This window comes from Poecilia latipinna, unplaced genomic scaffold (genome assembly GCF_001443285.1).
Source record: "Poecilia latipinna isolate Pla-1442-1.1 unplaced genomic scaffold, P_latipinna-1.0 Scaffold670, whole genome shotgun sequence".
In the NCBI taxonomy this organism is placed as follows: domain Eukaryota; kingdom Metazoa; phylum Chordata; class Actinopteri; order Cyprinodontiformes; family Poeciliidae; genus Poecilia; species Poecilia latipinna.
Genome location: NW_015113286.1, coordinates 1 through 25,642, shown reverse-complemented (window position 1 = coordinate 25,642; position 25,642 = coordinate 1). Strand labels below are relative to the sequence as shown.

Below are 25,642 nucleotides of genomic sequence, written 5' to 3'. Positions count from 1 at the left end.
GGAAACATAGCTGGTGGAAGAAGGCCAGCAGTGATATACCACAATGACATGATGGCAGGCTGGTGAATAGGGCCAGCTGAGGGATACGCAGCTAGAATGAAACCAGGCAGGAGGATGCAGGACAGCTTGGTGGTTATTGTGATGGCGCGGAGCCAGGCTGGTGAATGAGATTAACTTAGGGGCTACTGGGATGCCACTGAGCCGTGCAGGTGAATGAAGGCCAGCAGAAGGGATACTGGATGGCGTGGAGCCGGGCTGGAGTAGAGGACAAGCTAAAGGGATACAGAATAGGCTGAAGAAAGGCTGAAGAATAGGTGCAGGCTGGAGAGGAGCCTCACTGGATAGAAAGAGAGAACAGCTGGGACATGGGCCAGCTGAGGGTATACTGGGGCAGCGCGGAGCAGGGCAGGTGAATGAAGGCCAGCCATGGGGATACTGGAGTGGCGCGGGGCCGGGCTGGAGGGTACGGGTCAGCTTGTGGGGATACAGAATAGCCTGGAGAAAGGCTGAAGGATAGGTGCAGGCTGGAGAGGCGCCTCGCTGGATAGACAGAGAGAAAAGCTTGGACATGGGCCAGATGAGGGGATACAGGGATGGCACGGAGCCGGGCAGGTGGATGAAGGCCAGCTGAGAGGCTACTGGGATGGCGCAGAGCTCATAGTCTCATAGTCAAAGACAACGTAGTATGCTGGTTGACAACGAGTTAGCTGATGTTGGAGCTGAGATAAATGCGGTAACCGAGACAATAGGCTGTACGGCTCTCTGTAGCCGAGTGCGCATACGTCTGCTGTTATATAAATGAGTAATCCCTCTAGGCTGCCCCGGCTCCAGACAAGTTTAACATGAGGGCATCGGCTTATCGGGGTCAAAATAAATGCATAGTAAAAATATTACTTAAGAAAATGAAAAAGGTACGACATTTCCAAGATGCTCAAAAACGAGAGTCCTACACATTTTTGAACATATCAGCGGGCTACAGGCTACTTACTAGTCGACACGCTTAAGGTGCTCCATTTGTATAATATTTTCATCATTTATTTAACATTACCTGCCTCCAATAGCATTGCTCAACTCAGTCAGTTAATTGGGGGAAAACTATGCGAAGCTCTAGCGTATTGCTGGTTGCTGCCATAATTCGAACACACACCTGTGCAGCTCGTACAGCGGCAGCAGGTCTCTTTGCTGTCACACGGGAGTAGACCCAGCGAGAGAATCTTAGAGCTCGTATTGTGTTTAAAGGCGCCTCCCAAAACACGACAAATCAATTTAATCATCATTCAGTTAAAAGCCTTTAAGCATTTTGGGCGCAGCCCGAGTGGCCTACGAATTCGGGAGAGGATAGGCTAATTGAAATGCGTTACGTAATGTTGCGAATGCTACGTCTTACCCCGACAGCCCGAGACGGGCGTAGAGAGGAAAATCCGGAAAGGTGCTGACCATGACGGCATGCAGAAGTGAGAGAAGTTGTTGACGTGGCTGACCCATCGCGTGGCAACGGTGTGAAGACGATGCGAAAAGCGGCGGTGGAGAAATCAAGGGATAATGGATGGTGAGCAGGGAGAAAATGGTGACGTGGATCGGTGCGGGAGACCTTGGTGGGCGAGGAAGACGGCCTTTTGCTGCTTCCATCAGATCCTTTTCTTTTGTTTCTGTCGTCTTTCTTTACGTGGCATCTTTTAACAGGCTGTCTCCTCCACGTAGAGCTCCGCAGTTAGCTACCTTGTCTCACTGACTGTGCGGGAGGCAATTACGTCGTGCGTCACGGGCAAAAGGTCAAAGGTAACAAGGTGACTGGAGGGCTTATTATGATGTTTTCGGAGGTGGATCGTGGAGTAAGTGAAACCCCAGGCAGGTGAGAGATAGGCGGGAGAAGCTGCTTGAAATGATCAAGGCTGGGGCCGGGAGAAAAATCTCTTGCATCCCAGGAGCATCTGAGGGGAAAAGAAAAGGCCAACGCAGGATGAGAGGTAGAAGAACGGGGAATCACGAAGCTGTGGAGAAGCTGAGACGTGCTGGCTGAGAAGTTGTGGCGTGCAGATGAACGGATTGAATGCAGCTGGGAACCGGCTGATGGCTTGGGTGAGGATCCTTTTATGCAGAGCTTGATTGATGATTGGGGTGAGGTCCAGCGATGAGGTCGGAGATGACCATGACGCCGATGGGCAAACGGAGGGGGCGGAGTCTTCCAGCTTGAATTTTTGCTATCAGCTCCACTTTACAGTATGGTTTTCCAGGGTGTGCATGTGTGCCGTGCACCAAGTCTGCAGATGAGAGATGAGTAAGTGTGTTCACATGATAAGATCATGACAAATTCCCCACAACGTGTGTTTGCGTGCAGCTGAGTGCTGCTGTCGCCGGAGCGCAGGATTCCCTTCAGTCTGACGAACAGACGCAGGAATCAGAGACAGACGGATCGCTGACTCGTTTGCATGTGTGAAAAACCACACACACACACACACACACACACGCACAGAGAGAGAGAGAGAGAGAGAGAGAGCGAAAGGCACACACCCATGTGTGTTTATCATCCTTTGTGCACCACTAACCACTCAGCAAACTCTTTGTAGAAATTCTATTTTGGTCTGAACTTGTCTATGTTTGAGAAACCGAGTCTATTCTAGAAACAGTGTTACTGTATATGGTACATCCCCATCTGTGCTCACACTTTGTTTTTGCCTTGAGTTCCTTTTTCTTCTACTTCTCTCTTGTGGTATTTTTCCCCTCCCTTAGTCTGTTCCTCTCTTGTCATGTTTTTTTTGTTCTTGTTTTTTTTTTCTTTTTTCATTTTGCTACTTCTACCCTTTTCCACTTCCCTTTTTTTATTCTCATAATTTAAATTCAATGTAAGCATTTTCTCATTAAGCCTTATTAAGAACAACGTTGACATTATTCATTTCATCCATCTTAATGTTACCTCCTCTCTCTCTCTCTCCCTCTCTCTCTCTGTCTGCTCTCAGTGTGTCTGCACATGCGTGCTGTGCAGCAATCTGGTGCTCCTCTGAGAAACACACACACAGTCACTCCCATGCATGCACAGGGATGCACCGTGAAGGTGTGGCATTGTGGCTCAAACACACACTCTTACACCCACCTGTAACACAGATGGAAGGAGGGAAGACGCCGAGTCGTTACCGCACTGTGGCGAACTCCAGGGCGTCTTTTCATCTTTTCTTCTGCTTTTCTCCTTTATCCTGCGTTTCTTTTCATGTTCAACCACATCCCTTGTTCTTGCTCTTGCTATCTGTGTTTGTTCCTTCTTCTTTTTCTTCTTGTAATTCAGATGGCTGGCCTAAATTTACATTTGAGTCAGTAATGTCGTATGATTACCCCTCGAAGTTTCCACATTGTTTTTACATGTTAAAACCACAAATAATTATGGGGTTTGTGGGAATCGTACGTAATAGACCAACAAAATGTAGTTCTTAATAATGAAGTATACATATGTATATATTTTTTGCAAGTAAAAATCTGAAAAGTGTGGGCTGTACTTGCATTTAGCTACCTTACTTACTTACTTACTTAATACTTTGTAGCACCAACTGTAGTTATGCATGTTTATCACCTTTACAGACCTGCAGAGTAAAACCTTTACATCACTTTAAGGTTTTGCACCACAGATACACAAGAAGATTTGTACTTGATCTAGGCCTTTTAATACATAAATATGCTTTGTGTTAATTAGGAGTGGAATAATAATTAGTGTTTAGGACATAAAATACAGGATTTCCCTAGGACACAAAGACTTGGGGGCCCTGCCTTGGTAGCAACACTGCAGATTTCAAGTTTCCATTTAGCTGAACTAAATCATCATGTATTCCAGATCAAATTTATTATTTTTCTATTAAAGACAGTGGCATAAAATATACTAATCTCAGTCATTTTTAGCCACCAAACTAAATGTCATTATTTTCAACTTAATATTTAGGAAAACAACAAACAGATTAAGAAAGTCCAGAAGCAGCATTCAGCTTCTATGCTCCAAAAATCTGGAAAAGCTTCCAGAAAACTGCAAAACTGCTGAAACACTGAGTTCCTTTAAATCAAGGCTGAAAACCACTTGTTGTTTTTGATTAGTAGAAACTGGAGCATTGATCAATATATTTGATGTGTGTTAAATGTAATGTTTACTGCATGTTTCTAAATTGGTGACTGTTGTGTTTTTATGGTGTAAAGCTCTTTGAACTGCCTCCTTGCTGAAACGTTCTAGAGAAATAAACTCGACATAAATGCAGATTTTCAAACCCTTAAAAGTGAGTTTTTGTGCCGTCGAAAGGATTTCTGATACATCATTGTTTCAGGGTCGGCGAGCGAGTATCACCTCCTTCACGACGCGGTTACACAACGCGCTCCTGTTACGTGATACAGCGGCGAAGATCCGTAACCATCCCTGTTAATGCAGCGCAGCTTTCCCACCTCGGCTCTCGGAGTAATCCGCCTACATTTCATCCGCGCACCACAATCCTCTTGTTACACCTCCGCCATCTGAACAGAGCGCTCGCGGTTACGCCAGATCAGCGGTTCCAAACAATCGTTCCTCAGAGTGAAACAGGAGAAACATGATCATGCAAGAATAGCCTTTTTTTTTCTTTTTCTTCTTTTATTCCTCTTACATAAAATCATCCCACAGAGAGAAAACAGAAGATTAACTTAGGGATTTCTTTAGAGACTTTAACCTAAAGGAATGGTGTTCAGGCTGAAAACTACAGCGCATGTACTAAACATGTGAGTACTATCATGGAAGAAAAATGTACTCAACACTAATACAGGCCGGTGTCCATTTTTAGAACCCATTCAGGGACGTGGCGTCTAAATTTAGCGAGTCGTTTTGTTAAACAAATACAGCCTCAGCGAGCTGGAACGCTGTCAAAACACACTGACTGTGTTGTGTGTGTGTGTGGACACAACATGTGCATCAAGTAAGGTTATTTTAACTTTTAGTTTTACATAAACAGTTAAACCCAAAGGGAGAGTGATGGAGAGAGAGGAGGGCGAGTGGGAGTGAGTGTGGATGGAGAGGTGTAGGAGGAGTTCAGTTTCATTAGCATGATGGATAGGAGGGAAGCTCTTAAAACCACACACTCACATACTCCTAAAACAAACACACACGGATTTTGCAATTGCAACGACTCTGCTTTTGCAAGTCACCCCTGTGCCACTTTTCTCAGCATTTCAGTATTTCAACAGTTTTCAGCCGTGTTGACTAACCTGGTTAAAATGGCCATGTTCTTAAGCAATTTAAGCAGCACAAGCAAAAATGTGGCGATTTTATAAAGTTTAATTAAACTCAGGCTGCAGTTGTTGCACTGTTGAAATATTGTGTTTGCACATCAAACCTATAATTTATTACATTTACTAACTTTTTGTGGCATTCAGAATTGCTTGAGTGTCGAGATGAGGCCCAACAGATTCACTTTCACAAGCGGAGCATTACAGCTTCCGCCATGACGCTCCACTTGATACAGAAATGTCTTAAACATTTCTCTGAGTTTATTTCCAACGTAATGGACACGGAGACGTAAAAGAGGGAGAAAGCTGGGGAGAAGGGTAGAGGAGAGAAAAAAGCACAAGTCAACATCATTGTAGTCTGCTTCTAAACCTGCAGAGAGAAAACAAAACCAAGAAACCACAACAAGCATTTGCATATATAACAATAAGTTATAACATCATTGGAAAGTACGAGATGTATTTTGTAGCAACCACATCCCAACTGAGAGCATATGTGACAAACATGTGCTTCAGTCTGTAAGGTTTCTCCATGAGAATGTTCAATAGTGGATGTAAAGACCATTTATTAAATCTTAAGGCTTTCCACTAAAATCTCCTTCTTAAGTGAATAAATCGGACTGGTTTTAGAATCTAAGCTTCTTCAAAAGTTTAAAAGTCTGTCAAAGTGAAACCAAGCTGCAGTTTCACACCCACGGTACGAAGCTGAGACGGTTAATGGCGCCTGCCACCGTCTAGGTCAAGCCGTTCAGACCACCAGACTGTGCGGGATGAATTTTAGTGGACAAAGAGTGACCACGGTGACAAAGCAGGTTACAGTCTAGACATGTAGAGGTTCTCTCCATCCATCACATTACAAGTCGGGCCAACGGTCACCTCATCTCGCTTCATCTTCCTTTCTTAATAGCTTTTCATCTTTTCAACCTCACAAAAACCTCCAGAGCGCATAAGATACATAATGGAGACGTATCGGTGGCCCCATTTGAGTCTGTTAGTGTGAAAACATAAAGGTCGCAATGCCCTTTTCCTGTAACAGGTTTGCAAAGCTTGAGTTATTTGCAAAGTGCGAGAATATAAAGTAGAGAAGGTAGAGATGTTTTTTCCAGATTAGGATAACTTTAAATAAGTCGATTTATTGTGTTGTATTACCTAGCATGCTTCATGTGACTTCTCTTCACCATCACTACAACTATTTTTATGTTCTCTTTGAAAAATAGAACATGTGGGAACCGTAAAACATGAGTCATTTGGACCAATTTAATGTTACTGATACTTCTCTCTTTTCACCTAGGAAACGGTTTCTATTGCTTTGTCATGCTGCTAGCTAATGCTAATACTGCTACCTCATTAGGCATATGGCTATTATTAAGCAATAGATTATATTTTAAAATGTTCTTTCACATTTTTAGTTAAAGAAGGATCATTTGAAATAATTTTAAATCGGAGGTAGAGTTAGACTTGAATGTAAATATTTTCAGGGTTAACAAATGTCAGTCTATAAGATGAATTCAAGAAGACTTTTTTTGTCATGTAGCTGACAGAAAGTGGGAAATAGCAGCCAAGACAAAACATCTGAAAATACTGACAATAGGGTTGTACCAATCAAGATGTACTGCAGGGTGATTGGCTGAAAGATGAGTTGCGTTCCTCCAAGAATTGCGTGTAAAGGTGGAACGAATGGCAAGAAGGGGAGTTGGAGGTGGTATAGAAATGAAATCAAAGTGAGAAAAGGAGGAGCAGAGCAGGAGGAATCGATCTGGGCAGCGAAGAGAAAGCCAGGAAAGAGGAGGGACGGTTGAGGAGAATGAGATGGAAGGAAGTATTGATCTAAGGAAAGAATTAGAGTTAATGGTGGAGTGAGAGGTAGCAGAGGAAAAAAGTAAAGCTTGGGAGAGAGGAGTTAGGAAGTAATGGGAAAAAAGTACATTTGCTTTAAACTTGTAATGCAAATAGGCTCCGACTGGCCTTAAGACCTTTGAAAGAACTGATCATGTACCGTTTACTGCACCGAAATAATGATAATATGCTATACAGCAGCCACTTGATATCAGTAAAATGTTGTTTTCAAATGTTGGAGCTATTTTAAAAATTTTTTTTAGTTAAAATCTGTTTATTGTGTATGATATGAACACATGAAGAGGTTCTAACTAGTATGACGTTTATTTGCTTTTATTCCTTTTTTGCTGTCAACAGAGGAATTTGACTGCTACCAGAGTTTGATGCTTAGACTCTGGTAGTGGTCAATTTCAGTGTTTAAGCACTGAAAATGTTTAAAGTTTTAATTCCCCACACATCACAGACTCTGGAATTGACCATACAGTGTATATTGAAAGTATATTAAACCCAAAATCCCCTTTTTCATCATGAGAACCACCGCTAACAGACCATGTTAACTAGCTATTGTTAGCCAATGCTAGCAAGGCTTTCTGTAGCCGGAAAAAATAGCAGTTCTGCCTCTGTTTTTAAAAAAATAGTTTGCTTAAAGACAGCTTGAGTAAAACCCTTTCATCTAATATTTTGTTATAGTTGAAATCTTGTTAAATAAACTTTATCTAGGATATCAAGACAGCTATTTTGGTATTTTGTTTGGCTATAGCTAACTCTGTGGCATAATTTCCCCTACACCTCTTCCCCGGAGGTTCTGCTAAACAGATGGGTTGTAAGACGACTTATTTAATATACATCACTATGATTTAGAGCCACACACTAATGAGACCTCATAAAAATGAGTTTGTTTAGTGTGAAAGGGTCTGGTCAAGCTTAGGGAGAAAAACTGTGACCGCTGTTAGCTTTGCTGGTTGCTAGGAGACCATTTTAAAAAATGTCCATGATATTAGAGCAAGGAGAGTTTAGGATTGTTAAACGGGTGCATCTGACCAATTACTACTTATATTATGGTGTCACACAGGCGCGGAGCTATAGGGAGGGCTGGGGGGGCTGCTGCCCCCCAAACCGGCCTGGAGGTGCCAGGGAGGGAGGAATGGTTTCAAGTCATTGAAATATGTGATTACATACAGAGAAAGTGCGCCCTCGCCTGTTGAGAAGGGTGTATTTAATGTTAAATACCCCCGTCCCCCGCTCAACAGTTTCAGTTTCACCCCACGTAAGGGGCCCGATGATTCCTTAGGGGCCCAGTGATTGGTTAGGGGCCCTGTAATTGGCCCCGCGCCCCGGCCCGACGCTGACTTGTTCTGCTAGTGGTGTCACATTATTACAGAGGGAAATAATGTATCTTGATAACAAATGCTACATTTGGGGATTTTAATTTAATGTGCTTGCACAAGAAATATTGTCTTAGAAAATCTTACCAAGTAAGTTTGGCCTAGTTTCTAGTGCAAATATCTTAATTCTTTTGAAATAAGGCTTACAAGTAGTTTTTCAGCAATATATAGACTATTCCTTTAGGTAAATAGTTCTTTCATTTTGATTTCTTTTTTAAATTTTAGTTCTACTGGAAGATTATTTCACTTAAAACATGGAGAAAATGTCTTGTTATAAATGATCTGCCAGTGGAACTAGTACTTTTTATAAAATCAGTTTTAATGGGTCACTCACTTACAACTAATAGTTATATCTTGCTGAAAAGTTACTTGAAAGTTTATTATTTCCAGTATTTGCACTAGAAAAAAAAGACCAAAAATACTTGGTGAGATTTTGTGTTTAAAGTAAATCAAAACATAGCGGTATAAAAACGGTACAAGTTGAAAACTGAGGCCGGATGATGGATTGCTGCTCATTGACAGAACTGTGAAGTCACAGATACTCTCTGCTGTGCCGGAGCTGTGGTAGGGTGTCTCATTTCACTACTGTTGGGAAATTTACTGTAGTGAAACTTGAGCAATCCTGAAAAATAATATTGTTCTGTTGGCTTTGTAAACCGAACAGTGCTAAAGGCTACACTTTGTTGACCCAGAAAGTGAACCGCTACAGTAAACTGAAGCTGTACAGCAACCTGGAAAATTACATTACTTCCTGTCACCTTGATTTTGTGCTTTTGTGCTATTTGAACAGCTGCCGTTTAAATAGATTTCATTTGTATTTCTAATAGGTCAACGTTAGATTATTTTTGTTCATGGATTCTGAATAAAAGCACATAGAACTGAGAAATTTCAGCACTTTATTTCAGCAGAAGAACTCATTTGTATAATTGCATTGCAGTGATACATAGTCAACAAGCCAATAAAGCTGCTTTGGTTTTTGATAACAGAACTTATTAAACGTTTGTGAGTTAAAAGTACTTAGCAAAATGTAAAGATTTCAACCAGTTATTTGTGTAGTTTCTAAGAAATATAAGGTTTCATTGCAATGCAAGTCACTGAAAACAAAGTTTGAATGAGATGGGTCAGGCTGAATTTGAAATGACTTTAGTGAAACTTAGGGGCTGCCCAGAAAAACAGGAAAAAAGAAAAACTAGATCTGTTTTAACTTCCTGAACCCGGGTGAATCCCCACCATCTGCAGGGTCTGTGGAGGATGCCGCAACGACAAGACAAATCCCCAACTCGTGCTATCTGACTTGATCCGGAATGACTTTGCCCTTGTCTTTAGTCACAGAACCAGTCCAGAGGCTCCCAGCTCTTCTGTCACATTTAGCAGCGCGCAGGAATCAGAGCTGCACAAACCGGCGGGCCCCTAGCGTTTCTTTTTCCAGCCGGTCACTTTTTACCGCCTCTGTTTATCCAGCAGAAGCACAGCTGCCATGAGTTTGGTTTGGACCGAGTCGGTGAAGAGCGAAGGACCGCCGCGCCCTCAGAGGAGGTCGTCATCAGAACCGCTCTATCAGAGTTTAACTGAGCAGAGAAGAAAACGTTTTTGAAAAGACAAACTCAATCAAAAGTAACCTAAAGTAGGGCTGCAATTAATGATTATTTTGTCATTCTGACGATTAATTGAGTAAAGAAACTGCATTCTTTCAAATTTCATTTAACCACTTAATTCTTTTCATAATGCAATTGAAATACATTAAAAGATGTAAATAATTCAATTCCTTTTTCTTTAAATTAGAAAATAAGCATTTTATTTCCTTAAATGAGATAACATAGCACATTTGTTTGATACTTTGCTACTTCTAACATCAACGTGAAAAACTTGGCCTTTTCTGCTTGGCTGAACATCAGTACAGCGTAACAAAAGGCGCTTAATAAATTTATTTGTTTATTTTATCATATGCATTACAGAATTTAAACCAAGTTGAGCTAAAACTATGGCACAATAATGTACAGACAATGAAGGTTTCAAATTGCATATATTTTTGTACAGTTTTGACTTCATTACTGCTCTGAGTATGATGATGTTACAGAAAATGTCCTTTTTTAATCTGTGTTCTCCAGTTAACCAATTACTAAACTAGTCGCCAATTATATCATCAATCGATTAATCGCGATTAATTGTGTAATGTAGTAACAGGCTAGAAAGTAATTTTGTAGGAAATCTTTCTGTTTTATAACATCACTGGTGCCCACTTTACACAGTTTATCCTTTTTTTTTAAACTCACACTTAGGCAGCATTAATCATGCATTGTTTTGAGGTTTTTTCAGGGCTTTTTATAAACAATAATCATCTCCTCCCTGCTTGTTGTTGTTATGTTTGCGCTGGGATTAACTTTCCTTCTTTGCCTGACTCACGAACGTCTGAATCACAAGTGTGTGTAATATTTGGAGGCAGATTGGTTGGATCAGCAACAATGAGTCAGATGGATTTGAACAGTTCCCCCCTCAGCTACATCGCCTCTATGAAAACCTCTGCCAGATCAGAAATAGATTTTTAATGCCAAAACTATACCAAAATCTCCATTACACGGCAAATGCTACTAGCGAGTAGCTTTGTTGTAATTCTGGACTGAAACTTGTGTGATGCTAACTTGATAAGATCACGCATCAATACTAAAAGTCTGTTTTATTTAGGGTGGAGGACATATGGGCTGACAATAGAACAGAATTTTATAGTTTGATGGCTTTGTGTGATTAAACAATGAATTTAAAACAAAAAAAAGATATACAGTGTATTTACCACTTCTGCTGCATTAAACGAAACATCACTGTAATACTGAGTAGTAGCTGTGAATGTGTAACCGGACTCTGACGCGGACCAAAAGAAGGAAACTGTGGTCCGCCTGCAAACCCAGGAAGCAGACTACAGCGCAGGGCATTCTGGGTAAATAAAATCAAAACAAACGTAAGAGTTTAGCGCCAGCGAGAGAAATGGCTCGTGGCGTTTTACAAAATAAAAAGGAGAAATCCTACAACCGCTAAAATCTGACGGTACTCCATCTTTGTTTATATTTTTGCTTAGGAGGAAGTTGCGGTCAGTGTCTTCTGCAGTTTTCATGTTGTTTACTTCTGTAGTTCTTAGTGCAGCGCCTCCACAGGCGAGGAGGGGAACAGGCTGCTCAAAGGGTCTGGCTCGTTTGACAGTGCAGTGTGGAAACAAACCACACCAGCTGACAATGTAACAAATGTTGCCATTAACTTCAGTGTTTGAAAAAATCAATGTGGCTGGTGGACTCATCGTGTCGCCTCCCCCAGGTTACTGTTTCTTTTAATGGTAGATGCTGTAGTTTTTAAAAAATAATTATTGATAACCTGCGTTTCAGGACATCCTTGTCTTAAACAGTGAACTGCACTGGTAGAGATCGTCTTTGATTTTTGAATGAAATAAAATCTGGGTAATTCCCATTGTAGTTATTACACACCATGATTTTACACCTTCCCACCTCAGCTGGATGAGAAACCCCCAGCTGACTCTTGCAGCTTGTCATTAAAAGGAGTTAAAGAGAAGGTATAAGTGCTTTCCAGATTTTTAAAACTGGAAACCTTCTCATGTCTAAAGTGTGGAGCAATAAGTTAAGTTTTTATGTGCTGGAGCCTGAAATCTGAGATCAAACATGACTTTTTCACACATAAATACACATTGAAGATAAAAAATACAGCTTTATCTGTAATTCAATTAAAACATACCTCAATTGTAGGCTTGTAAAATGAGCTCAGTCATAAACCTGATAAATAAAATCTAAAAAGATAGATTTTTGTTTACTGAGGCAGAGGTAGTCAAGAAAACAAGAATCAATAAATTGGCCCAGATTTTCTTAATTTTGGGATATTTAAACGTGAAGCCAATCTTATAAACCGATCGTATTAACCTCAGCAAAGGTCTAAAAATCAGCCGCTGTCCACCTTTGCTCTGCAGTGAGAGAGTTTTGAATTTAGCCCCGGCCAGCAGGTCATGTCTGCATGTTTGCAGCTAACAATAGTCACCTCAGCGTCACTAACTCAGCAACTTTCTTGCTATTTGGCAACATTTCAACATTTTGTTCAAATTCGGAATTGGCAGGTGGAGAGTTTTAAAAATCGGTAATCAGCGATCAGGCAGAAAACTGCAATCAGTGCACCTCTAATTTTTTCGTATAAGAGTTTTAACCATGTTTTACTTAAATTATTGCATAGTGCCTCGTATATATTTTGGAGAGCAGATTGTTCTCACATATCCTCATGTACAAATCCATATCCACCTCATTCTGCATCCTGAGTGTGAGGAGTCGAGATTAAATGGCACGGTGTGATTATCTGCGGATAATCACCGGCCATGGCACACAAACACACACACACATACATCACACACACACACACACATTCGCCGTATTTCATCAGTTTTCTGCCTCTCCTCCCACCTCTAAACTCCTCCTCTTCTTCCTCACCTGCAATCACATCACATCCCCGTCTCCACCTCCCTTCTTCTCCTTCCCCAGGCTAATACTAATAGCCACCTTTCTACCGTTTTATATTTTATTTTAAGGGCATAAGCGCGGAAATTCACCAGCGACATGATTTGCGTGGCAAGTCATCGGGGAGGACGTGCTAATTGCATCAGCACATTAAGAGAGAGACTTTCCACCTCTTTTTTGTCCCCCACAAACGATCTCTGTCTGGCTCGGAGACTTCATCTGTTTGTCTGCGGGTTTGCTTGCTGAGATGTGTGTTTGTATATATATGTGTGTGTGTGTGTGTGTGTGTTGGAGGATTATGCAGCATCAGAGCCAGATTTGTTCCGTATGCTTTCCCCTCCCCTCCGCCCCCCTGCAGCAACAGATTATCTGTCCTCCAGCGTGCAAACCGCGCAGCCAGAAGCCAAACACTGTCCGAATTTAAATAAAACAACACACACACACACGAGGAACTTGGAAGAAACGTGTATGCGTTTGTGTGTGTGTGTGTTTGGTTGACTCTGTCCATCTTAGGCGCAACCAGGTGTCATCAGTTCGGCTTTTTGCACATATCACTGCACTGTGCTCGCGCGCGCGCGTGTGTGTGTGTGTGTGTCTATTAATAAACGCAGAGAGGTATATGAGACAGGATGTGGTCGCCATGGTGCAAAGTCCTCCCACGCCTTGTTCTCACTGTGTGTGTGTGTGTGGTCAGATGTTTTGTTTATGCATGACAAATGATACAACCTGCTCCTTTTTTTAAACATTCTGTTGCAACATGCTTTTTTTCCCTCTTCTTTTCCCATTTATATAGATTCTTCATTTTTTCACATCTTAATGCAGTGAAAGTTGTCAGACATGGACACACACTTGCACGCACACGTGTGCGCAAGCGCACACACCCATACAGACACACACACACACACGCATGCAAGCATGTGGAGGAAGCCGGTTCAGTTCCTGCACGATTAACAGACACGTCGTAAGGGGCACCGATTTCTTTCAGCGTCTGACCTTAAGTTTCAAAGCTGAAGGTTGATCTGTAAGTCAGGCTGTTGCCATGGTAACGCCACATGCCTTTGCGTCTCCAACTTCAGATGTCGGGAAAAGCGGGAGGAGGGAGATGCCTGCAGTTAGCAGCAGCCGTTATCTGAAAAATAAATAAATAAAAATGACGCTAATAACGTGCGCTAGCTGTAGCCACCTTGTGGGAACCATGTGGGTCAGGGGTCGCGGGGGTCGCGGCCACTGGGTCCGACCGCAATGGTGATGCCCATGTGTGTGTCCCTTGATTAGCTTCTGTCGCCTCTGTGGTTCTGCAGGTTGTGTGAAGTAAATGCAGCAAAAGCCACATAGAGGTTGTAAAATCCTTAAAGTGAAGTGAGATCTGCGTGTCCAGATGGGAATCCCACCGGTTGCTTCTGTTTATAAACCAGCACACAGCTGGGAAGGCTCTGGAGAGTCAATACTCTGCCAGATATGAAGCTAATTGCCAAGTTGCTCATCTTTTTGCCCTCCTGTCACATAACACGTTTTTATATCTTCTCCTCTCCTGGTTCTCTTCATTTTCTGCAACATTTTTGTGCAACCCACCTACCTTCCTCCGGCGTAATCTCTTCCTCAGCCTGCCATCTGCTGGGAGAAACACAGAGCTGCATTGTTTTTCCCATCCCAGCTGGTTGCTCTGGAGCTCGCCTCATTTGGCATTCCAGCAATGTGCATCCAACACACGGCCTGGTTGGAAAAGTTAAGTGGTTCTGTGTCTGTTACAGCCCTGGTGAGCTGTCTCTGTGTGTGTGTGTGTGTGTGTGTGTGTGTGTGTGTGTGTGTGGGTGTGTGTGTGTGTGTGTGTGTGTGTGTGCGTGTGTGTGTGTGCGTGTGTGTGTGGTTATTTTTATTAGTTTTTTGGGGGGGGAGAAAAAACCCACCTGAAAATGTGTTTCTGTTCATTTGCATGTAGCTCATGAATAAACATCTGCTCCGTCGTGTTAAGTATCGGTTGAAGAATCACACACAAATGTAACAATGCAAAGTTACACATGTTCACTTACGAGGAAGATGAAGGAACAGGGGAATAATTAAACTATTCTTACGCATTTTTCCATGTTGCAACTATCAACTTAAATGTATTTTAATGAGGTTTTATGCAGTCGACCGACACAATGGAGAGATTTACAGTATCGGTTTACCAGCTCTGCAGATGTAGTGATTGAGATTTTCTTCCATTTTTCTTTGCAAAATACCTGAAGCTCAGTCACATTTTGACTGACATCTATAAATGTCAATATTACAGATTTTGAGTTGGATTTGTGTCTGGACTTTGACTGGGTCGTAATACATACACACAACACATTCCTGTCCCTTGAACTCATCCATTTTTTAGTCACATTACTACCGCAAACATTGGGATTTTATGTGAAAGGCACAAAGTGGTGCAAAATTGGAAAGTAGAAAGAAAATTATACATGATTCAAAACATGTTTTATGAATGAAAAACTGAAAATTGTGGTGTGTAAAAGTATTAGCTCCCTTTTCTCTGAGTGCAACCAGTTGCTTTCAGAAGTTGCCTGATGACCGCTAATGATCTGTGTATAATATAATTTCACTACAAATACAGGTAATGTGACAAAAGTTCGAGGCCACTGTATAGTTTGGCCTAAACCACTGCATTGAAGCTCTGGCTGTGTGGTTACAGTCAGAGAACCTGTCAGATAATGATGATGCATTGTGTTGGGTTAAGTTTTTACAGAATTACTTAACAATACAGAGCATGTTGTGTTTGTTTAATCTTTACTCTGCTGGAAACTACCACATTTATATGGTTTACCTCTTGTACTACTTCACTTTACTGAAGAACACAGTTTGAACGGCTGAAGACGCCTCCAGACTCTTCCAGCAGCCATTATGTTCTTCGTCTCAGGCAGAAAGAGCGAAGGTGTGATGTCAACGCCAGCGCTGAAGCCGTTTATTCCAGCACTTAAAGTGCCTCGTCTTTTGTCTAAATGATAGGTGTCACTGCCGGGAAAAGCACACGGCTGCATTGCCGGGGTAGCAATAAATAGGGTTGATTTACAAGAAGAAGAAAGCAGTATCTTTGGTGCAGCTGTCTGGCGAACGCCTCTTATTTTTCTCTAGTGTTATAAAAATCTCCCTTCTCGGCTGTCTTGGCGTTTCTTGTTGTCGAACACAGAGACGGATGTCCATCCAGCTCGTTCGTTTTGCTCAAACATCAACCAGAAAAGTAATTCAGGTTGAAACACACAGGTTACAGAACCTTCACCACTGGTAACATCACTGCTGCCAGCAGACAGCTGCTAATACTCACTAGTGAACCAGTAGAGACGACCTGCAGCCTTCATGCAGCCATTTTGCCAGACTTCACAGTAGTAAGACTGAAACAATTAATCCGATTGTGATTAATCAATTACTAAAATAATCGTCAACTAATTATGTAATCGATTAATCATTACCTGGAGTACTCATACTCAAAGAAAGGGAATTTGCTGAAAGAACAATACAGTTGTAATTAAGCCAAATCTGTGCAAACAATAAATACATTTTACATTTGGGATAAAAAAAAGAAAACAGCCTTTCTATTCCTCCAGTGGCACAGTTTGAGGTTCACCAGGTTCAAATTTAGTAAAAATACTCCCACTAAGCAGCTTTTGCTGTCTAATTATTAATCATTGAATCTAAAATATAACTAGCAAGTCAGCCCTTCACTGTATTTGTAAGTGTACACTAAAGGAATGCTGCTATTGCATTTTAGGCAATACAATTTTTAATTTTCTTTGTTTATTTGCATTTTTAAAGTATTTCTAATATTGTATAAAAAAAAGTGAAAAATCTGCAGTATGTGCCAGAATGTATTTATTTGATTAATCGTCACAATAATCGATTAATCGAATACTAAAAGTAGTTGTTAGTACCTACCAGTAGTGACTAAATGTTGGTCAATGTTAGAAATCCAGACATTGCGAGGACATTTCTTACTTTGGGGATTCTTAATGTTTATTGTGCTTTAATAGTGCTTTGTAGGGAAAATTAGAATTGCATTTGGAAACTGTGTGGCCTGCTTTTGTACTTAAACATGACAGATGTCTGTCGTGTTTTACTCTCTGTGTCCCTGCTACACTTCCAGCAGCCAGGTGCTACCAGGACTTGTTTAACGTTATTGAACCGGCCCGTTTACGTCTGTGAAGCAGGATCAGTCTGCTTCACGTCTTGGAGGCGACGGCCTCTCTCTTTTCCTTTTGAACTTTGCATCCATCAGGGCCGAGGACGCGGCTCTGATAGACCAGACGGGGATAATGTGCTATTATCGGAGTCTTTTCACATCACCGAACGCGGCGTGATTTATCAGTCGCTAATCGAGGCCTTTGACCCGATTCTGAGATGATTTAATGGCGGCTGGTTCATATAGAAACAGAGGGACTGTAGAGAGGAAGGACCTGACGCGCCATGCAGGCACAAAGAGGGCGAGAAAGAGAGCTGGTGTCGGCGGAAGCAGCACGTTTCTGCTCATTAGAGACAGAATTATCTGCCGACTGGAGGAAAGCATCCACACACGGAGCAGGCACTGGCTGCAATTTGCCTTGGCTGATGAGGCGCTGATCTGACACTGTAGGCAGTGGGATGACAGTGCGGAGGCAACAGAGCAGCAGCGACTACACACACACTCACACACACACAGAGGCTGCCAGGAGTTTGTGATCACAGCGACATTTCCAGCTCCCTTAAACAAAGCAGCACGCCATCAGGATCCCCATCATCTTGACATCTGTGTTTGTGTGCGCGGTGCACCTGTGCACGTTTGTATATTTTATGCAATACACATTTTAGGCTTTAAATCAGCCCGAGCTGTCACTAAAGTGTTTGTTGTTTCGTGTTGCCTCAGCGCTGCCTTTCCAGGCAAAAATCGGCGATCTTGTCGGGACCGGTCGGACCCTACAGAAGTTGGAGAGTTTAGTTTAGGGTCATGAAGCCTTGTCCAAACAAGGATAGGTGAGCAAGCGGGACAGGTTCCTCCGGTTTTATTTATAGCACAAAAGGAAGTGGGTTAGCTTTACTATCAACTTGTAGACACACACACACACACACACACACGATAAAGGTGTGTGTCTTGTTTGCATGCTCCGCCTCACCTTGAGGGGGGGGGGGGCAAAGGTAAGAGGCACATTCACACACTGAGAAAGACTCATTGGTTCCAGCACACCTGAGGGGGCGCGGCCTCCTCGCAAAGGAAGTCTGACTGTGAGGAAGTGGGGAATGCATTGTTTGAAGGACTTCGAGTGTGAAAGGAGATACCACACAGGCGAGGGTGTTTCTGTGTGTGTCAACAGGGCAGAGACAGAGAGAGGAAATTACGTTTAGGAACGACAACAGCAGGACTCGTTGAAAAAGAATGGGGAAGAGAATAGGAGGGATTTTCTAGAAAACGAGATCAATCCTTCCGATCTCAGCCTGACGACAAACCGTCATCAAGTTTTAAGTGTAGGAGAGCTCATGAGTATGCGCAGATGCTAGGGTTCAGCCGGCTGAGTGGGTGCTGTGCAGCCCTCCTGCTGCGCAGATGGCTCGAGGATGACGTCAGGCTGAGACGGGACTACTGCAGTCTGGACTCTAGGGTCTGCGAGGAACCCCAGGAAAGTGTGCTGGAGGACCAGGTTAGTCAGAAAACAGAATCCAGGTGACGTATTGATTCAAAGAGAAGAGTGGAATAATGTAATCCATTGTGAGTGAGACAGAGGCCGTTCTGCTTGTGGTGGTTTATGTTGGTCTAAAGTCCAAAGGTGACTAAATTTATCCCATGTTTGAGATCTACTGATACGGTATTCTTATTCTCTCTTCTATTAATGGGACGCTCCTTCATGTTCCTTTGTTACTTTGGGTTGTTTTTAGAGACACAAAAACAAATTTATGGCAGAATTATGATCTCTACATGTTTTAAAACTTTGATCGGTTGATTAGCAGTGCGACATAATCCATGTTTTGGTATTGGCCCAATATCAAGTACAAGTAAATGCAGGGCACCGATAGCAACACTGTTTTTAATCTAAGTTTAATATGTCTGATTTTTAGGTGTTTTTGTGGTTTTTCCTTTAAATTATTTTGCTAAAACCTCGGACAGATCTTAGTTTGTCTACAAATACTTTATTGGCATATTTAGGCCAGTCATGGTAACACATTTTACTGGATGATAAATTGTCCAGGAAGTTAATGCGATAAATGATAATGTTGTTTTCGTACCATTTTCAAGTAATATGATTGGAATGGCATAACAATGCAAAAACACATTGTTCTAATGAGCATTTAACACGGAAGACATTTTAAATATCCAAACTGAATACACAAACCAAAATTTTTATTATGTAGTTTTTTGGTAGAAAATGAAAAATAATAAATAAAAAAAAAAGAAAATTATTTAGCTTGTTTTCATCCATAATTTGATTCATTGCTTATTGTGACAGAATTAGACATTTCAACATGGTTTGTGTGCGTTTTTCCTGAATAAACAAAGTGCAAAAAACTCATTTGAGAGCAAATTGAAACAAAATCTTCTTTGACATAGAGTTGAGAAGCTACAATACAAAAACAAAGAGGGAATTTGATTCTGAAGTATTGATCCCACAATATTATCAATAATGTTTATTTTAATTTTCAGCAGATTTTCCATTTTGTTAAAGCAGAAATCTCTGCTCTGTTTCTGGCTCTTCAGAACGAGAGGTGGAGCCATTACAGGAAGCTCCATGATCTTACCTGCTTATTGCATGCTTTGCTCTCTCCCTTTCATCGGAATTAAATCCTCAAAACTTTCACAGGTGTTTATAATATCAGAGTAAACAATTGATACATGTTTACCTGTGAACGTGTTCGGCAGCCTGCTCACTGACACACCTTGGCTGTTGGTGAAGAAAGCTGAGGCACGGCAGAACCGGATGTCATTGTAAACAAACACTTTAACATCTTAACATTATGTGCAGCACTTTGATTCTGGGAAATACCAAAATAGCTTCTCAGTGTCCGGTAAACACCGACTTGTTGCATGAACAAACTTATTTACATGTGATTTTAAAAGCATCTCTTATTTAGTGGAAACACAGCAATTAAGAAAATGTGTTTTTTTCGACTTTAGGGGAATATTGACAAAGTTTGTATTGGAAACGCTACAAACATGTATGTTGAAAATAATGCTAAAAGTACAGGACAGGCAACAGATACTGTTATAATTGTACCATTTTTAAGTGACAGAAAACTCATGCAACAGGTTAGTTAAACACTTTTAAATTAACTCTTGCTGCTAGCAGCATTAAATACAATTCTCGGTTAGCTAGTTGGCCCAAAGTGTTCATCTTCTTTCTCCACTCAGACCTTTAAACAGGTTCTTTGCAGACTTCAATCAACTGACCTGAGCTGCTTATCTTCCATTATTTGCCCTCGTTGTTAGCAGTCAGATTTTATTACACTTCAATGTGGAGAAGTTCTTCATTTTGTCCACAAACGGGTCGGATCGGCCTCAGATTTCTGACTTCTGTAATCTGTTGAGAGCTGAAGGTCGCTCCTCGATGCAGGACGAACGCTGACAGACGTGTGTTTGTATGCGTGGCTTGATGGATAAGGGAAGTAAAGAGCTGTGTACAAAAAACCAGCAGATTTGAATCAGACAGATGTATGTTCATGCGTCCTTCAGAGCCATCGGCGGCTGTGTGCGCAGCTTGCGGATGTTCACATTTACTTCCCCATTCCTGTGTTTTATGCCCGGGCACTTTGGGTCTGCAGGGGCTTATTGTTGTGATGTGATTAGTCCCGCTCTAATAAATACACCAGTCTGTCTGACAGCATTTCTCCGAGCCGGGCAGAGCCGTGTGACCACAAGCTAACAGGATGATTTTGGCTCCACGCATGTTGTGTTTGTGTCGCTGTGTGTCCAGTACGTGTCTGCTGACGCTGTTTGCCCCTTGCACTTTCCTAGTTAATTTATTACCTGATTTGCCATTAGAAGGACGAAGTCTGGAAAAATTCCTAAACATATCATTTATTGCCCGGGTTCTTTGAAAGAGCAGCTTTATGTGCTCACACTTACAGTACAGCAGTAATCATTTTATTATTCGTAGTAAACACAATAGTTTCCGAGCCGTTCCCATAGCAATCACTAGACAACATTGAAACGGAGCGCCTGCTGCCACACCTAACATGTCAACACTTGGTTTAACCTTCAACACTCAGGAGACGCAAACCTTTCTAACCTTTACAAATGTCTAGATGTATAGCAGCATCACAGTATGCAATATTGTTACCACAAAGGATTGTTTCTACTGCGGTGGCTATTATTCCAACTGTTCTGAGTTTTTACACGCTAATGTAATATTTAGCTTGTGGACAGAGTCTCACACTGGACACAGATGGGATTGTCCCAAATGCTACAATCTAAGAGTGTTGGAAGCAGAGAAGAGGAAAGAAGAAAACAAGAATATATCACCTGATATCGTCTCTGGAATGTAACTCCAGAAAATTTATTATTTGCTGAAAACCCACTTATTCATTGATTTTTCCTCATAAAGTAAAAATATTTAAAAGAAAACTCAGTTTGGGAAGCTGAAACTCCTTAGCACAATGCTACTTCACATGCTATTGGCTGGTGTTTGCTAGGCAGCCAATCTCGGAGCGCCATTTATTCTTCTGGTTGCTGATTGGCTGTACAAGAACAGAACTAAGGAAGACTGTAGATGCTAGCCTCTGAGTTAGCGCTAAGATGGTTTTAGCTGTGCGTATTCATACATGTCAAGGCGCATTTGTTATGCAGTTATAAGTTATTTTAGATGTGGTCTCAAGTATTCATGGATTTTAGATGTTCTGTATGGTTCCTACACCCACATATGCCTGAGGCCCACTGCTGCACTGTGCTCTTCCACTAGGTAGATTTAGATTTAAAATCATGCATTAATTTAATCAGCATGTTTCTTGATGACGACAGATGTTTTTGGTAGCATGTAGCTAATGCTAACTTTTGATTAGCATTAGCTTATCAAAAGTTAAGTGATGACTTAGTAGTTAATTTGGACTTTTCTGTTTTAGATGAAAGCAGTCAGATCGTGTTTATGTACCATCGCTGTGTCTTCACAACAGTGTCAAGAGCAAATGCTTGACATGTTCTACTTTCTTTTTATTGGCTGCTTTAAGAAACAAAAACTCCAGATTGGCTCCTAATTCATGGCTCCTCTCAGAGTTGCTGTGGTGGAATATCCTGTTTTGCATGGAGGTTGTTGAACCCTGGATGTTATCTCTGATGCTGCAGGTAGCTTGCAGACCTTTACACTTTGTACCTCTTTTATTGCTGCAGGTCATCGACAGCCCTTGATTTTATCTGTTTGTTTTGTAATTTTACTGGAGGTCATTGTTTTGCAACACGTCTTGAGTTATTTTTCTTCCTCTGTGCTGACACACTCCTGTTTTCTTTTTTCATTTCTCTTGCTAATGATCCGTACCACGAGCCAATCTGTCACTGCTGCACCATCAGTCCCTTCCTCTCATTCCCTGTTGTCTTCAATATGATGGCGATAGATTTTTCTCTCCCTCAGGGGATGAAGGCACATTTATTGTGGAAAACAGTAAGGGGCCGACATAAGGTAGGATGTTTCACGGTCGAACAATTATTAAAGATAAATGCACTGCAATAAGCCACGCTAAGTGAGATTGGCACTGGTGATGCGTTAAATTAATCATTTGGTCTGTGTTTCTTTCCTCTTTTTAAATTAAAAAGCTTAATTACATATATTTATAGTTTGTTGTTTGTAGTAATGCAGCCCACGTCTTTGAGATCTGATTCTTTATTCACAACATCATTTATAGAAATCCACACCAGTACCTTTTTATGACTTATTCTCAGTTTTATAGTGAGGTTCAGCAGATTTCTGCTTTTTCCTTCGAAAGCAACACCGTCACACTTTCTGTTCTACATCCATGTAAAGCAACAATTTTCTCTTTATTGAGTGCTTTCATAGTGAAAAATGAAGGAATTTCAAACAATACTTAGAAACATTTCTCATCAATTTAATAGTTCTTTACAAAAATGTGTCTTGTGAACGACTAAAGGAAACGGCTAATTTCCTTTTTTTTTTTTTTTTTTTGCAAAAGGTGAAGTTGCCAATATGGCTGCAAATTTTTTGATTAGCTATAATTATAGAATACTGCTGTGAGTGGTCATCAATATAAGTTACAAAGCTGACAATTTAAATGTCTATAACCAATATGTTATCAGCTGTTAGCATTTCTCCCTGTTTTTTCTTAGAGAATGGAAACCCCTAACTGTGAAATTTTCAAAACGATGAAACATTTTGCTGCAGTACGTTCAGCCCTCCTCTTACCTGCTGAAGTGGGTCAGTTTTCCTCATCACTTATTCGTACACAAGAGTCTTACAGAATGCCGCCAAACCTGCACAGCAGAAAGTAGCAAAGCATCAAAATGTCCAGCGCCTGCCAAAAGCTCTCTGTTGTAGCAGCGAGAATAAAAAAAAAAGCTAAAATGTTTCTGTAGACCAACAATTTTCTTTTAGATTTGCTTCAGACACATTTTGTGCTTTGTTTGATTTCAATTTCAAAAAGCTGAGAAAATCGTGAACTTTGAATCGTCTTTATATTCCAAACACTGGATGGTTTCCCTTTGAATCTTTTATTAGGAGCCACCCGGCTAATCACTCAGGCATGTTTTTGTTTTCAGCATTTAAGCCGCGGTATAATTTGCATGATAAACTCCTGAGAGCACGTTTGCCTTTTGAGACATCGGGAATCTCGTTTCTAAACCTTTGTACTGGCTGCACACCGGCTATACAAGCTGAACCACTGAAAAACGAAAGCTGTCAAAACTGCAGGGCCTTTTACTTTACTTTTTTACAGACATTGCTATGCTTATCAGAGAAGATAAGTTTTGTTTTGTTTTACTGCATTTAAAAATAAACCTTAGATGTTGCAGGCTGTGTTGAAGCGACACCAGTAACACATACTGACATGCAGTGTTTATCTGTGAAACACTGCGGCGCGCGTCACGCAGGCTAATCTGATTGGAGCCGCCTCGGCCGTCCTGCTGGATTGTTGCTGCATTAGGTGATAAATGCACAGGTTCAGCGGCGGCCACGGGTAACGTGCCGAGAGTTTAAAGGTGCTATCTGTCTCTCCGGCTGTGTGAGCATCGGTTTACAGGAAGCGCAGATCTCCATGGCAATCTGAAATTGATTGCCAGCGGCTCTCAGGGCAGGTACTCGTAAACAAAAGGAGTGAAGGGAGGAAATGATTAGGCCTGTCACAATCAATCAATTAATTGTATGCATTTTTTTTACTTAATTTCACCAGGATAAAAACCCATTGAAAAATAGAAACGTCTTTCAAGGACGTCCTGGCCAAGAGGCAGCAACGAACACAGTACAGAAAAAATACACAATAAAGAAAATGACAAGCTATTAAAAAACACACAAAGAATTAAAACAAGTTCAATAATTCCCATTTTCATTTAATGTTTTTCTCTTTTCTCTCTGTTTCTATCCAAAACTGGACAACAAAATTCTGTTTGTTTGGTCTCAACTACTCCTTTTTCCAAGGACAATTGTGTTCAGAGAGTTTTCATAATTCATGTTATTTATTGTTCTGTTAATTTATTTTTAATATTTAAAATGTCTTCCAGCTCCAGTGTTAAATATTTATTACAATTTAAAGTTTATTGATCTTCGATCTTTGCTAGTGCCATTACATTATTCTCAAAACAACAATATTATCGCTCATCACAATAAATGTATCGTGTCAGGCCCACAAATCACAACATGTTGCATCAAACACAGCAGAGCTGCTGGGCTTTGAGCGTCTGGCGTGTTTTGGTTATGCAAATCGTTTTCTCGTTGCTACGGATGCCTGAGCGTCTGCCTCTGCCCCTCCTGGCTGGTGCTCCTTGGTCTGCCATTAGTGATGAATAATGGGGCAGTCTAAAATAGGCAGCATGCTTCCAACAAACTGGTGGGTGCTGCTTTGGAGTGGGTGTGGAGTGGGCTTTGAGGGAAAGACTGCAAACGCACCAAAAGCAGCGTCATAAACCTGTAATGTTGCTTCTCTCTTCATCTGGTGTGAGTTTGTTAGCAGAAAGTTGTCCTAGTAACAAATTCCCCTCTGTTTTCCTTCTGTTTATGTGTGAAGTCTAAGACGGATAGCTGCTACATGAGAGATTTTGTTTTCCCTTGGCTTTTTCTTACCTTCTCCACCTTTTTTGGGCCTTTTCTCCTGACAGAAAAGTGTGAAGGAGGGAATCCTGTTAAAGCAGACAAGCTCCTTCCAAAGATGGAAGAGGAGGTACTTTAAACTCAGAGGGAGGACGCTCTACTACGCCAAAGACTGCAAGGTACAACAGAAATGCGTACTAGTGCCCCGTGCTGCAGATTAAATCTGTGACTGCATGTGTCAATAAGGAACCATTTGTTTCCCCGTCAGTCCCTGATTTTTGATGAAGTGGACCTATCAGACGCCAGCGTGGCCGAGACCAGCACCAAGAACATCAACAACAGCTTCACGGTGAGCAAATCACGGTTTGCAAATGACTCGGTTTTAAACGACTAAACATTCACATGTAGTCCTGGACGTCAAGTTTCAGCTTTTTTAAATTCAGAAATCACAAAGTGATATTTCAAAATACGTGTTGTGTTCATGAATGATTGGTTTGATCATAGGATTTTTCTTTTTTTT

The 25,642-nt window shown here is 41.3% G+C and overlaps 1 protein-coding gene across 1 annotated transcript in view; it reads left to right on the top strand.

Moving 5' to 3' along the window:
* Positions 1-25,485, top strand: part of LOC106954663 (diacylglycerol kinase eta-like) — a gene marked incomplete at its 3' end in the record, with an annotated part of 54,172 nt that extends 28,687 nt beyond the window's left edge. The window contains exons 4-5 of the mRNA XM_015044342.1: positions 25,191-25,301; positions 25,391-25,485. Of these exons, the coding sequence (XP_014899828.1) occupies positions 25,191-25,301; positions 25,391-25,485 (206 nt within the window). The remainder of the gene's footprint in view (positions 1-25,190; positions 25,302-25,390) is intronic.
* Between the last annotated feature and the right edge of the window lie 157 nt (positions 25,486-25,642).